This window comes from Peromyscus maniculatus, chromosome 19 (assembly GCF_049852395.1).
Source record: "Peromyscus maniculatus bairdii isolate BWxNUB_F1_BW_parent chromosome 19, HU_Pman_BW_mat_3.1, whole genome shotgun sequence".
NCBI lineage: Eukaryota > Metazoa > Chordata > Mammalia > Rodentia > Cricetidae > Peromyscus > Peromyscus maniculatus.
The window spans coordinates 68,944,693-68,958,730 of NC_134870.1; the positions used below are offsets into that span (position 1 = coordinate 68,944,693).

The following is a 14,038-nucleotide window of genomic DNA, read 5'->3' on the forward strand; positions in this document are numbered from 1 at the left end:
GCAGGGAGAACGCCCTCACTTGACTTTCTAAACCTTCCAGGATGGGTTTCTGTCATCTCTGTGATGTAGTGCACGTCATCTGTGAAGTCATCAAGGTGATCTCAGAAAGACAGCAACATGGACTCACAGCATGAGAGACACCGCTATTCTATCTGCAGAAATCAGGAGGCTGTACCTCCCAGACCTCTGGCGGCTGCCTCTGAGTAAGCATCTACAGGTAAAGAACTTACCATCCCAGGACACAGCTCCCAGCTGGAGACATGGGAACACTTGTCCCCCGGGCATTCTAACCTTGTATTTCAGAGTTCCCTTGTGGGGTCACCGGCTCAGTGCTGAGAACATTAAACCTCCTCCTAGCTCAGTCATCTCCATGTGGACATGGACCCTGGCTTTCTGGAGTTGTTCCCACCAGATACAAATGCCAAGCAAAGATTGCTTTCCTGGGCTTACCTGACAGTCTACAAACTACAGAAGACTCAGGGGATCGAGACTGGGTGGCCAGTTGCCTTGGGTCAGCCACTTGTGCTAACAGGAAGAGAGTGGCAAAGGCTTTTGGCAATTTGAGCCTCAATTTCCTTCCAGATCCTCAATTACCTCCTCACAGGTTATGGTCATACCTGAAGGAAATGAGATGATAATGGACCAACCCTGAGATCACACCTCACGTGCCACATACACACATCCTCTTGGTGTGTGCCACACCCATGCCTTTGATCTCCAACTTTGTTCACCAAGATTGGTTCCTTCTAGCTTCTTCTTCCCCATGGGTACAGGTGACTCTCTTCATCTCTCCCTCTCCCTGTCCCTCTCTCACCCTCTCTGTCTCTGTCTCTGTCTCTGTCTCTGTCTCTCTCTCTCTCTCTCTCTCTCTCTCTCTCTCTCTCTCTCTCTGTGTGTGTGTGTGTGTGTGTGTGTGTGTGTGTGTGTGTGTACCAACCCAGCTATGGCCCTGGCACTCAAATACCTGGAGCCTCTTTGCTCAAGGGTTGAAATACAATAAAACTTCAGACTGTAACATCTGGACAGAGTGGCACAGCTGGCAGAGAGGCTGAGGTTTTGAGTCGGGCAGCTCCCAGGGCGAGCCTAGCGGCTGAAGATACATGTGAACAACCCAGTAGGGGACTCCAGACGTGGAGAGAGCATCAAGACCGCACGAGCAATTGTCACTACTGAAGCTTGTGGCCTCCTCCCACTAAAACCGCAGGAAATCCTAGAGGTCTCTGGTCCCAGGCATGGCCACAGTGTCCTTCTCTCTGCCAAATTCCATGTTTATCCAATGCTGGGCTCACAGTTCCCCAAAGCTGACTGGTCCCCTCATCTCTGTTCGCCTTTGTGATCTTACACTGTCCAAGGCACACCGAAGACCTACTGTCCCTTGGTCCTCCACATCAACTTGATCCTGGACATTTCTCCTCATGGCACGGCCCATGATGTAAATCTTCCTCTCACTCCCTAGACATGGAATCTGGGGCTCTATCCCACTGGAAGGCTGCCGTGGCCTCCCCCCTGGCCTCAGTCCCTTAGTCTCAGCTCTCAGTCACAGGTGCCAGAAGAAGTTTCTCTGAGACTTCTCTGCTTCTCCTGAGAGTTCAGTGGACAAAGAAGCAAGTCCAAACTGTCCCAAAGGCCTCAGAAACTGGCCTCAAAATCCCTTCCAGATGTTGTCTATACATTCTATAGACCTGGTGCTATATAGCCCTGGAGTTATGATTTCAGGAGACTTGCTCAAACACAGGACCATGACCCATGCACTTGCAGAAAGCAACAATCCTACATAGGTCTCCCCACCACCACCCATGTGCACATACCACACGCATGTCCTGTTCTTGTCTCCCACCCCACCTGGTACTCTCTACTTCAGTGTGCATGTCACCTCCCAGGTACACACAACAACCCTCCACAACACCGTCTCTCACTGTGGGATTCTGATCCTTGGGACAATCAATACCCATGGTTATGAAGATGAGAGGCAGCTATCTACCCTGCCTTTGACCCCTGCTGTGAGCCAGGTGCCTTTGAAGAGTTTGAACGCACCTTCTGAGGCAGGCTTTAGGATGGTCATTATCCAGACGGTGTTCAGAATGGTACCTATATTCCCTTTCCAGGCCAAGACAGCCAGGACTCAAGTTCTAGACTACTCCAAATGAGGTCACTCTGCCATCCATGTGGGCCCTCTGCTCCAGTGTCTCAGGCAGCATAAGTTTTAGGAGGTCTCTCCTCAGCACCCCCTAAGTGCAGCGTTTGGTCCAGGAAGGTAATTAATGAATATTCATTAACTAAAATGAATGAACAAGTAAGCAAATGGAGGAATGAATGAGTGAACATATGAGGAACAGGCATTGCAAGGACTTCATCAATCACCCTGAATCTGAGCCTCTCCGCGGGAAGGCCCTCTGTGGCTAAATCATACCGGAAACTGACACTGATTTGCTTCACACTATGTTAAGCTGGGGATCTTTTAAAGCTATTTACAGCCATACGGAAACTAATGTGAAAGTGTCCCATATGTCTGGGCAGCAGTGGTCCCGGAGAATTGAGAGAGCCACAGTCATGGTTCAAGAGCTGATGGTCTTCTGGCCAGCTCTAGGAAAACCCCACCTAATACCAGATACAGCCCAAAGCTGTGGCTTCACCCTCCTAGGAAGCCATCAAGCTTCCCAAGAGAAACTTCAAGATGCTTATTTAAAGAGAAAAAGGACATGGGGGAAAAGGAAGGTGAGAAAAGTGTAGACGAGGTCGCCAGGCTGTCACTCATCTGCATAAAAGAACATCAGTGGTCTGGGTGGCCCTTCCCCCCATCTGCAAGGTTTAATTGTATTTGCTGTTGTGTGGGAAATTTCTACTTAAGAAAACTCATTAATGAAGTGGGGCTTATCGAATGCTGGTCAGGAGGGAAATCCAGAGAAAACTGGAACAGGAGCTATACTCCATCTTATCGGAGACCATGGGTTACCTGGTCCATTTACAGGCAGCTTGTGCAAAATCCTGGAGTCAATGTTCGTACAGCAGACAGAAGGCTGAGAGAAGAAAGACAGTGTGCAATGACTTTATAGTTGTTGGATCGTAAAGTTGGGGGAGAATTCTCGCAAATATGTTAGATATTTAGTTCTGATAAGCCGGGGCGTGTACAGTACAGACTCAACACATTGCTAAGGCACAATGCCATTTGGCAATTGCATTCTGGACTACTTCTGGACTATTGAAGAACTAGCCTTGAAATGTACTGCTGGAGAATTCTGAAAATACTGAACATCAACTTAAAAAAAATAAAATATTAGAGTTGATTAATATTGATCTCTCTTTAGGGAGAAATGGGAATGGTCACCCAATTTGTTTTGATTGTTATTGAAGTTGGATGGAAGTGTTATTTTGCTTTACCAAACTCAGGTCTCAGATAAACCATAAGGAAAATAAATGAAAGAAAAACCAGAAAACCTTCAAGGGCCTGGCCTCACGGACCCACATGTCTCCTTTTGCACACACCATAGCACAGCCTCCGCCAAGAACATCCATGTGTGTCCGTGTGTCACAGTAAATCAGCCCAGCTTTTCCACCCAGGCTGGGAAGAAAAGAACAAAGGGACAGAGCAAAGAGGGCAGCCCTTGGGGGTGGGGAGTGTCTCACGAGGCCACAAAGAAGGCAAGGAAGCACAGTGGTCAGGCAGCAGTGAGGGGGTGGGCCATCCTCCCTGAGGGAACCGTCGGCGGAGGCCCGCCCAGAAGACGGCCTGGACGAGCCAGGACTTAGGACATCCGCCAAGAGAAACAGCTTCAAAATGATGACCCCTTGAAGGAACCATGAATTTCTTTAATCAACTGATTTCCTCTGGTGTCTAAAACGCCTCATTTAACAAGGCTTGTTCTGGGCCGAAACTGAATAGATGTAGCTGACAAATGCTGAGGTGGGGGGAGGAGACACTTTTCTGTTGCTTTTTCAGAGCCGTCATAGGAAGAGGGTAAAGATACTTCGAAGGGTTCTTGCAATTCAGTTTGGACACGGGTCCCGACTTCCCTCCTGACCTCCCCACCCCCACTCCAAGGAGCGCACACTCTGAGACAATGGCCAGATCTCCTTTGCTTTCTCCCCAGAGAGGCCCTAGGGCCACAGATGAAGCAGCTGTCAGGCAAGCAGGCTATAATCAGCTTTAACTGGCTCACAGCCCACAGAAAGTACTGACTCTTATTCTTACAGTTCCAGGTGGGGCTGCCATCCCTGGGACGGGGCGGGGGGGGGGGGGCGTGGGGGGCGCTCGGGGGCTTCCGTCCCAAGCATTTTCCTTACCCGGGATCCAAAGGACAAACTTACACTGTAGATCTCAAGAATTTCAATATACACATAGAAAGGGATGCTGTAGTGCTTTGGATCAGTTACACGTCACGTGTCACCCCCAGCATGATTTATCAGGACAGTCAATCAATGAGACAGTGAACGGAAAGTTGAAACGCAACTCAAAATGGTTTTTTTTTTTTTTTCAGGTGAGTCGATACTACAAGATTGCTAGTTAAGTACAGTATCCCTTTTCTCAACCTCAGTGTGAATTCTCCTTTCTTTCCAACGCCTTGCAGCTCGGACACTAAGATGAAAAGTGGAGGGTATTGAGTACCCAGGTGGCCAAAGATAGAGGATCTCTATGCAGTGGGGCTGTTTCAGTGTGAGAGGACAGCTGACCCTTCCCATGGCCCCAGGCTCCTATTGTCCTAAGAGAGGGGCGACATGACCTTAGAGTCACCATATCTATACCACAAAAAGGGGTGAGAGAGAGAGAGGAAAGGAAAAAAGGAAAGGAAAAGAAAAGGCATTCACTCAAACCTTACAATGGGAGGTGGGGGTGGTGGGTGGGTGAGGTTGAGGACAGAAAAGCAAGGAGGTTCTAAACAGCGGGATACGACAGTAAATGGGGAAACAGCAAGAGAAAAAGCACACTAGGTTAATATAGGAAAAACTAGTTCTTTATTGAGATTGTATATTAGTATTAGTGGATTCTGTGTGTAACAATGTCATCATGCACACAATACAAAAAAAAAAAAGGAAAAAAATAAAGTAAAAAAAAAAAAAAAAAAAAGGAAAAGAAAAGGCTGGGCCCACCATGCTTCGGAGGGGCGACAGAACAAAAGCAGCGTACAATGAGCAGATGGCCGGGCTACACGACCACAGTACGGTTCAGCAGGGGAACGTCTCTAACCGAGCGCTGTACATTGTCAACTGGGGGATGTAAAAAAATACACATCATGCTTTAGTTTTAGTACAAGAAAAGGTGAAAAGATACACAACCAAAAGGATATTCGATACATAAAAAATTACCCACAAAATAAGAACAGGAAGTAATTCAGCACAGCGGAACACGCTACCCCTGTTTAATGGAAAACCATTTTGCTGAGGTTTATAATTTTTTTTTTTTTGGTTATTTTGTTTTGTTTTGCATTTTCTTTTTCTTTTCAAATCGCCAAATGGCATTCTGGGGAGGCTGCTTGTGACTATTTTGGAAGGGCCCTCAAAGTAGGCGCCTTATTCTTTCATGACTGCTGCTGTTTTGTTTCCGTTTTCAAGCAGGTCTGGCTGGCCAGGCAGCAGAAGGGAGCCGGCTGTTAAAGGGGCAGCCCTGAGGGCCAGGGCAGATGTCCAAAGATGCTCTTGACATTGTACAATTAAACAGTTAGGACCCTATGGCCAGAGCCAGCTCCCCTTCAGCCAGGGACCGCGGTGCACCAATTTTTCAGAGGCTTAAATAGCAGCAACTGCCATTTCATCATAAGATTTTCTTTTTAATATAGATTTAATAAATTTTGCCTCCAACTAAATGTTATGCCTGGGTGCTGCCAGGAGGCCAGCTGATGGTCACCCAGACAAGTGGAAAATGGGCTGCTACAGCCTCCAAGCCAAGGCAAAAGGAATCCACTTAACAGGGATTTACAGTGCAATGTACTCAGCTAAACAAGATGAAGATACAAAAATGGTTATTTCTCTATATCTGTTCTGAAATGGCCTACATCCTACGCTACTACAAAGGAAACTAAAAAGAACAGGCTTAAGCTAGCAGACTGTCTAATAGTTTTACAAGAAAATTGTGGTTTAGGACCTTTGAATTAAGCATTAGTATCCTCTATCGGAAGGTCATGTGTCCTTAGCACATTGTGCTAAATTTCACCCACAGCCCAACTCACCCCTCAGACCCTGAAATTTCCTGTGGGTGTGTTTACCGTGAAAGTTTGACATCGCAATTCTGACAGGCAGAATTGGTTTTGTTGGATCTTTGTTGGTGGAGGGGAGGGTTATTAAAAATAAATTTTAAAGGCAGCTGAACAATTTGAATTTCAAAACATGGAACCAGCATGCTGCAATGGTATTTAGAGATTGGTGGTATTAATGAGGATGATAATGATTTAATCAGGATAATTATACTTTCAGGCTCAACACCCTTCTTAATCATTTTTGAATTTCTGCCTAGTGTAATGTTGCACACCCGTTTTAAGAGGAAATGCCAAGTAATAAGAGATAATTGTGTATTGGGGAGGGGGTGGCATTTCATGATCTAGTCTGACCTCCTCTCCCCCCAGCCCCCACCACGCTGGCCTGAGATAGGGGATACTGCCGCTTAAATAGCAATGCCTTCCTCGGATGGAGACAGGAAATGGTTAAGAGGGTGTCACAATACAGCTAAATGCGGAGGCAGAAGGGTCACAGCGCACACAGCAGCGAGTTGACCATTCACTGAGCTACACAATGAAGAAAAAAAAAAGATTTGATAAATGCAGAATGTCATCACTCTATCATCACACACAAAAAAAAAAAAAACCCTGCAGTTCAAACGGGCCTAAGGGGCCAATCTTGCCTTTGGGTTTTTGGGGAGAGGCACGGGGTTGGGGATAGTTTGCCTGAAAGAGGGCTGGGCTTTCCTAGCCTGGTGCAGTCTGGCCCCTGGGGCGCACTAAAGCGCTGGCTCTGCGACCCCATCCCCCGCTCTGACTCGGAAGAGCAGAGGGGGTCGGCGAAGGGAAGACATCATTCTTGTAAAGGGAGGGGGTGCTTAGCCAGTAGGGATTTAAGCAGACGTGGAGTGGGAGAGAAGAAACATTTCCAAGAGAAATGTGAGTCCAGAGGCAGAATACAAAAAGAAGGAGAAAAAAAAAATGAATTGATGTATCTCAGATTTGCTTTGGGAGGTGGGAATTTTTGATTAAAAGAAAATGGAAGAAATGTGGAGTGGGGGGAAGAAAGGGGGAACCCAAGCTATTGTTGCAGGGGAACATAAGGAAAAAGGGACGTGGGGAAGGGGGACCGTGCAAACACACCCCATATACCACAGTTAAAAACAAAGACATAGCCAGCCTGCTGCTTGGTCAACCCCTGCCCCGGGCAAAGGCCTGGCGTGGGGGCAGCTTCCCACCTCATTCTCACGCACAGCTCAACACCCAAGAACCAGACAACCCGCTCCGGACGGGCCCAGGGGTGCAAGGCAGCGCACGTCTGATTTCCGAAGCTCGAAAGCACGCGCGCGCGCGCACACACGTAGACATGCATACACATGCACACGCATACATACAAGCATTTTGAACCTGTAACTGCAACTGTCATACAAAGACAGTTGCGGGGAGGGAGGTGTGCAGGGCCACAGAATAAGGGCAATAAAACAAAAAGGATTAAATGAGAGAAAAGGAAGGGAAAAGAAGGTACAAGTACCCATGAGAGGGAAAAGGTCGGAGCATGGGATGGGGCTGATACTCAGATCCCAGCTCACCGGCCATTGGCCTTAAGGCCCCCAAAATGAAAAGAAAAAAAAAAAAAACACATATGCCTTAAAAAAAAAATTAAATCTACCACCATCTCTCTCTCTCTCTCTCTCTCTCTCTCTCTCTCTCACACACACACACACACACACACACACACACACACACACACACACACGGCATGCATCTCCTTTCGGTCACACAGGGCTAGGTAGGGGAAGGGGCTGTGATTTGGAGGAACCACGTCCGCCGCAAATAATGATTTAAAAAAATATATGGGGCTGGGGAGAAAGGGACCCAAATTCACCAAATCCTAACTTCACTACAAAAGCTCCCGCGAGGGTGCCATCCCACACTCGGGGGTCTCCCCAGAAGGGGGTGGGAAGCAGCACCGCTCGCCTCGCCCCGCGGCTGTGCCTGCGCCCCCGCCCGCCGCGCCCGCCCCCGCCCCCGCCCGGTGCCTGCGGCGATCCGCGCTCGGAAGGAAGCAGACCCCGAAAGGAAAAAGCGATACCTCTGTTTCGCACAGAGCCAAACACTGGAAGCACGAGATAGCCGACGTGGACCAGGACCATCCTGGCTCCTCGCGCGGCGGCGGCGGCGGCGGCGGCGGCTGCGCGCGGGCCCTTTGTGGCGCGGCTCCGGGGCGCGGGCGGCGGGGCTGCGGGAGCCGCCGGGGCGGGAGGCGGAGCGCGGGGCGCAGGCGGCGGGGCGGCGGCTGGCGGGGAGACAGATGGCCCATGGAAAGGCTCCCTTCCCGGCCCCTCTCGACATTCAAAGGCGCTGGGGCCGCAGCTGCCGCCACACAAAGGCGCGCGCAGCCAATGGGAGCGGAGCGCAGCGCGGCGCGGCCTCGCCGGAACCGCGGGGGACAGCGGGGACCGCGGGCGCGCGGGGCGGGGGAGGAGGTGACGGCTAGAGGAGCGGGCGGCCAATCGCGGGGCCCGCTGCGGTGCGCGCGGGGGAGGGGGGACGGCCGCGGGGCGCGTGGAGCCTGGCGCGGTCCTCCGGCCGCAGCGCGCGGCGCCCTGCACACACACACACACACACACACACACACACACACACACACACACACACACGGGCGGGGTGCACACGGAGCGTGCACACGACGGGAGACGTGCTCCCGGACATGTGGAGGAGCGTTCGTCAGCGCAGCGACAGGCAGCGAGTGCACACGACCCAGAGGTCCCTGGGCACCGCACACGGGTCACTCGGGGACGTGCGCACAGAGGCTGGCGCACGTGCAGAGCCTGACTGCAGGCGCAAGTGAGCTGGAAAGCCAGCAAGCAGCCGCAAACAGGACCCGGGCACTGCCGCACAGACTGACTTGCACACAACAACGAACAAACGCCTTGTTAAGCAAGATGCGTGCCGAAAACGCATTCCCAAAGACACACAGACTGGGTCACAGAATGCAGACGCGGGTAAGACGGCATACTCCATGCTCTCTCTGCCCGACACACCGCGGTCTTGCTCTTGCAGAGCACAAAGCTACCCAAAATTTGCTTAATTGAGAACCACACATTCCCTGAGATGTGCGCACCATCAGGACAGTGACACATTGTCCAGAAACCCAAGTCCCCTTCTCCACCTTTCACCTCTGCTCTGCCACTGGCATGTCCAGCCATTTCACAGGCACGCCCACTTCCACATGCACAGGCAAATAGGTGCCGATTAGCACGTGGAAGCCCAGCTTCCATGTCATGTGTGACCCTTGGCCAGCCAGCGAGATACTTAGAGACCAAAGCACCTTCTGAAGCTCTCTTCTCAGTAGACAGCCCAGACTATCTCCAGGCATATTCGGCCTACTTAGTATGAACACACTGAAAGAAGGCTTCCGGTCCGTACCAAGGCCAGAGGACACTCACCTGCTGGCAAGACAGGACATCTACACCAGGCTTCTCTTCGAAACCCAGTGGCTACTTTAATTAATTAATGTAGTATGGACTAGCTGGCAAAGACCACAGAGGAAGGTGGACGGAATCTCACCCCACTCAGGACATCCATCTGTGCTGTGCAGCACTTATGGCACTGAGAACCCAACCCCCCAAACCCAGGATGCTCCTCAGAGCTGCAAAGGGAAAATCCCCAATGAGCCTCATTACTGTAGAGATGGGAGATGCTTGCTGGGAGATGCCCTGGAGAGGAGTAGGAGCTGGGGGAGCAGTTGAAGAACTCCAGGAAAATGTCCTCTGGCACTTCTGAGATGGGCGAGCTCCAGCGAGCTCCAGGATGCAGGCAGCCAGGGAGACCTAGCAAAGCCCAAGCCTTGCCCTCAGATAATCACCTCAACGGAGTTGGCCTGCAGCTCTTTCCCGCTGTTATCTACCAAACATGCCATCACTAAAAAAGTCAAAGAGCAAGGATCTGGACCAACACCTAACTACTGGAATTGCTTCCTGTCCTCTCCCAAGCCCTGCCTATCATGTGCATGTGGGAGTGTTACCAGAGTTGTCCCAGTCTACTCGTTTTTTTACACTTTAACACGTGGCTCATTCTCCTGCCCTTAGGCATGAGTTACTTGAAGCTACTGATTCGTTCCCGATCTTCCATTATTGTAGGACTGCATTGGTTGAACTATAAGCTTAGAGTGAACTTCTGCATTCCTTAGTCCTAGAATGGAAAGTTTTATATCTTGCCACATACTACATTAAAAAAAAAAAATCAAACCCCTTTGTCAGTGCTACAACAATATGCATTATGTTCGTTCCAATGTCAGGTTGCTAGCCTTAAGTAGGCGTTCTTTTTTTTTTTTTTTTTTTTAATCTTATGTTCTATTACAGCAGCTCACAAGGGTTTCTTGTTATTCAATTCAATCCTGGCATCAGTGTGCTAAGGGCGCAAACTCTGAAACCAGATTGCCTGGCTTCCCGATCTGGCTCTGATACTTAATAGCTGAACAAATTTGCAACCTTCTAGGTCTTGATTTCACCATCTGGAAAATGGGGTGAGGATAGCAGCTTTGTCCTAGAATTAATATGAGCAAGTATGTTGGTGCTAGGAGAGTACACAGACAGGACCTGGCTCATCCGGCCATTTGCTTTTTCTCCAACCTGTCCTTCTCTCCTGGCCGGTCACCTTCTTCCTTCCAGTTACTACTTATGTTTGCCTATTTAATGCATTCAGTGCCAACCACAAATCAGAGCCTCCAGCAGACAAAAGTAGTCAGCGACAGAGCAGCAATCATCAAGCCTAATAATTCCATGCTTTGTACTCATTCAGACATCAAAGAAACCTGACAGACAGATGCCCCTGCTTCATTATATCAGCATCCACCACAGACACATGCCTTCTGCTGAGAAGGAACTATTGTGGAGTAGGAGGAAGAGTTTCAATTTTAATCAAGCCTTGACCCAGCATCAAATATTCCTCAGCCTCAACATACCCAGCTGCCTAAATGGGCACAATATCCCCTGCCCCACCTCTGTGTTGCCATGGGTTTGTCATGAGGAACAACCGAGAAAATAGCTATCATGTCTGTCAATAATACATGGAAATATAAAAGCATGGATGCAATATTGAATACAAGAATGAAACATGGCTGTTGTCTGGTCCCGCATATGCTTCATCGATAAGGAAACAGGTTCAAAGACAGAGTATGAACAACGTCACCATCATTTCTGGCTGAGTTAGAACTAGAACCCATATCTCCTTAGGGATAGTCTGGTATTACTCTCATTTCTCTTTCTCTTTTAAACCCATAATGTTGAGGTATTTTCAACTCTCCCTCCCACTAGTTAAAATCTATTAAAAGTACAATAAAGCGTATTTCCAATATGAAAAAAGTTTTGTAGAAATTTTCTGTTCCTTAAGGAAAGGTGGTGGCTTCTTTGCGTGTTCTTTCTGTTCAGTGCCCCAAATCATGCACTGCTTGCTTGCGGGCTTAGCATGGGCGTTGCAACAGGTACACAAACCAACAGTGAAGGCCCCTTTGTACTTCCTGACCTAAATGGGAAAACGTGATCCTCCAGAGTTAACAGTGTTAGGGAAGGGGGCACAGCCCAACCGCAAACCCCTCCCTAACATGCATGTGGTCCTAAAGCCAAACCCCACAACAGCAAAATCAAAGAAATGAAGGTTGGAGAGAGGCTTGGGTTAAGAGCATGCGCTGCTTTTCCAGAGGACCCGGATGTGATTCCCAGAACTCACATGGCAGCTCACAAACATCTAATGCCCTCTTCTGGCCTCTGCAGGCACCAGGCATGCATGTGGCACACAGACACACATGCAAGCAAAACACTCATGCACATATAATTAATCAATTAACTTAGAAAAGAGAAAGCAAAGATTGAACAGAGTCAACGCTATCTTTGGTCCCAGACCCACACTTTGAGTCCTGTCTTCTGGCTCCGCTGTGGCCACCCACAGAAAAATTTCTCCAGCTCGACATGTTTCTGGAGCCTGGAGCATCTGTTTTGAGAACAGCCTCGGAGCCTGTTTGGTTTGGATACAAAATATTCCCAGTGGCTCGTGTGTTGAGGTCTGGTCTTCAGCCGGTGGAACTACTGAGAGGTAATTGAATAAGGGCATTTCCCTCATCAATAGATTATCCGTAGCTGTGCAGACTATTAAGAGGAGGGGCCTAGCTGGAGGAGCTAGTCAGTGTCAAGGGGTGAGCCTTGTCCCCGGTCCCTTCCTCTCACTTTGCTTTCCGGATACTGTGAGATGATCCCTACTCTACTGTAACTCCACACTTGTCACCAAGATGTTCACATACCGAAACCTCTGAAGTAAGGAACCAGGACTGATCTGCGGTTGGTTTTCTCAAGTATTCTTCACAGCAATGCAAAGCTAACGCAGAGCCCAGCACTGATCCAAGCTATGAACAATCATTGCCCTTGAGTCCACAGATGAAAACCATCCACCACAGTAGTCAAGTAGATATAAAAATGTCCACACCATGCCGGGCGGTGGTGGCGCACGCCTTTAATCCCAGCACTTGGGAGGCAGAGCCAGGTGGATCTCTGTGAGTTCGAGGCCAGCCTGGACTACCAAGTGAGTCCCAGGAAAGGCACAAAGCTACACAGAGAAACCCTGTCTCGAAAAACCAAAAAAAAAAAAAAAAAAAAAAAAAAATGTCCACACCTAATGGTAAAACTCCTACTGGTCTCCACACCGGGCTGGTATCAAAGTCTGTGCAAAACAGTGGTGTTTCTCCGAGTGAACACTCCCCCTGCGACGAGCGGCCCTGTAGCTCTGTATTGAGCATGATGGGGAGTCGAGAGGCAGTCTGCTGCAGAAAGAGACTCAACTCCCGAGGGTCAGGCCGTGAACAGAAGAAAGTCAGTGATCAAGAAGAGCCTCCCACACAGTCCAGACTGAGAGTGAGGTGGGCTTGAGTCATCAAGAAATCCTCTTAGTGGGTCAGGCTGGGATGAAGACCCTAACGTGTAGACCCATCAGGAACTTGGCTTGACCCTGGGGATAGGGCTCAGAAGGAAAGTCAAAGGAAGAAGAAGAAGGTGCTAGAGAGAGAGAAGAGGAAGGAAGGCGATCCTGGGTTGAGGTACCATAAGAGCAGACATGATTGGACTGTGTATTCCTACCCCCGCCATGCAGTCACAGCAAAGCTCAAGCAGAATGAAATAGTTGGGCTCTAGCCCAGTCCCCAGGTCTCCAGTGCCACAGGGAAATAAATGATCCCAGCCCCTGGCTGCCCAGTTGAGACACTGAAGATCCTCAACCCCTACCGGTGGAGTGGCATGACATCAGAAACCCCGAGATGATGTGCGGGGGCTTTCTCAGAGGATAACGCTTGTTTTGGAGAGATGCTAGAAACCGGTTAAATAAAGGGAAGGAACCAAGCAGACGCCTGACCTTTCCTATCTGACTGTACTATGCTAAGATACGGTTTTAATAAGAAGTAATGAAGACATTTATACTCTACCCACATGGCATCATAATTCCAGGTGGTTACCTCCAATGACTGCCATTACCAGCAAAAGAAAGGCAATGGGAAAGTGTCGCCAGAACGGGATCAAAACCTCCAGAGAATATCAATCAATAGGAAATGGAATGAAAATGCTTTGGGGATGCAATCAGCAATGTCCAGGCCAAAGACTCAACAGGACACACCAACCATTTCTGTCAAAAATAAATTATCAGAAGAATCAGGGTGACTTAGGGGGAGCCTGCAGAGGCACAAAGGGTGAGTCATCCAAGTGTTGTATCTAGCCTTTTGTGACATGTAACCCAAAGAGACCAACTGGCACAGGGCAATTTGAGAAAAGCAATAGCTGGTCTTTGGGATGCTAAGGATCGCTTTGTTTTCGAAGAGGTGGTGGCATGATGATGGCGTCCACACAAACAAC

At 49.2% G+C, this 14,038-nt stretch overlaps 1 protein-coding gene across 1 annotated transcript in view; it reads right to left on the minus strand.

Moving 5' to 3' along the window:
* Ark2c (arkadia (RNF111) C-terminal like ring finger ubiquitin ligase 2C) overlaps positions 1-8,362 on the minus strand; it is a 108,801-nt gene extending 100,439 nt beyond the window's left edge. The window contains exon 1 of the mRNA XM_076555552.1: positions 8,239-8,362. Within this exon, the coding sequence (XP_076411667.1) occupies positions 8,239-8,299 (61 nt within the window). The 5' untranslated portion in view covers positions 8,300-8,362. The remainder of the gene's footprint in view (positions 1-8,238) is intronic.
* Positions 8,363-14,038: the final 5,676 nt, after the last annotated feature.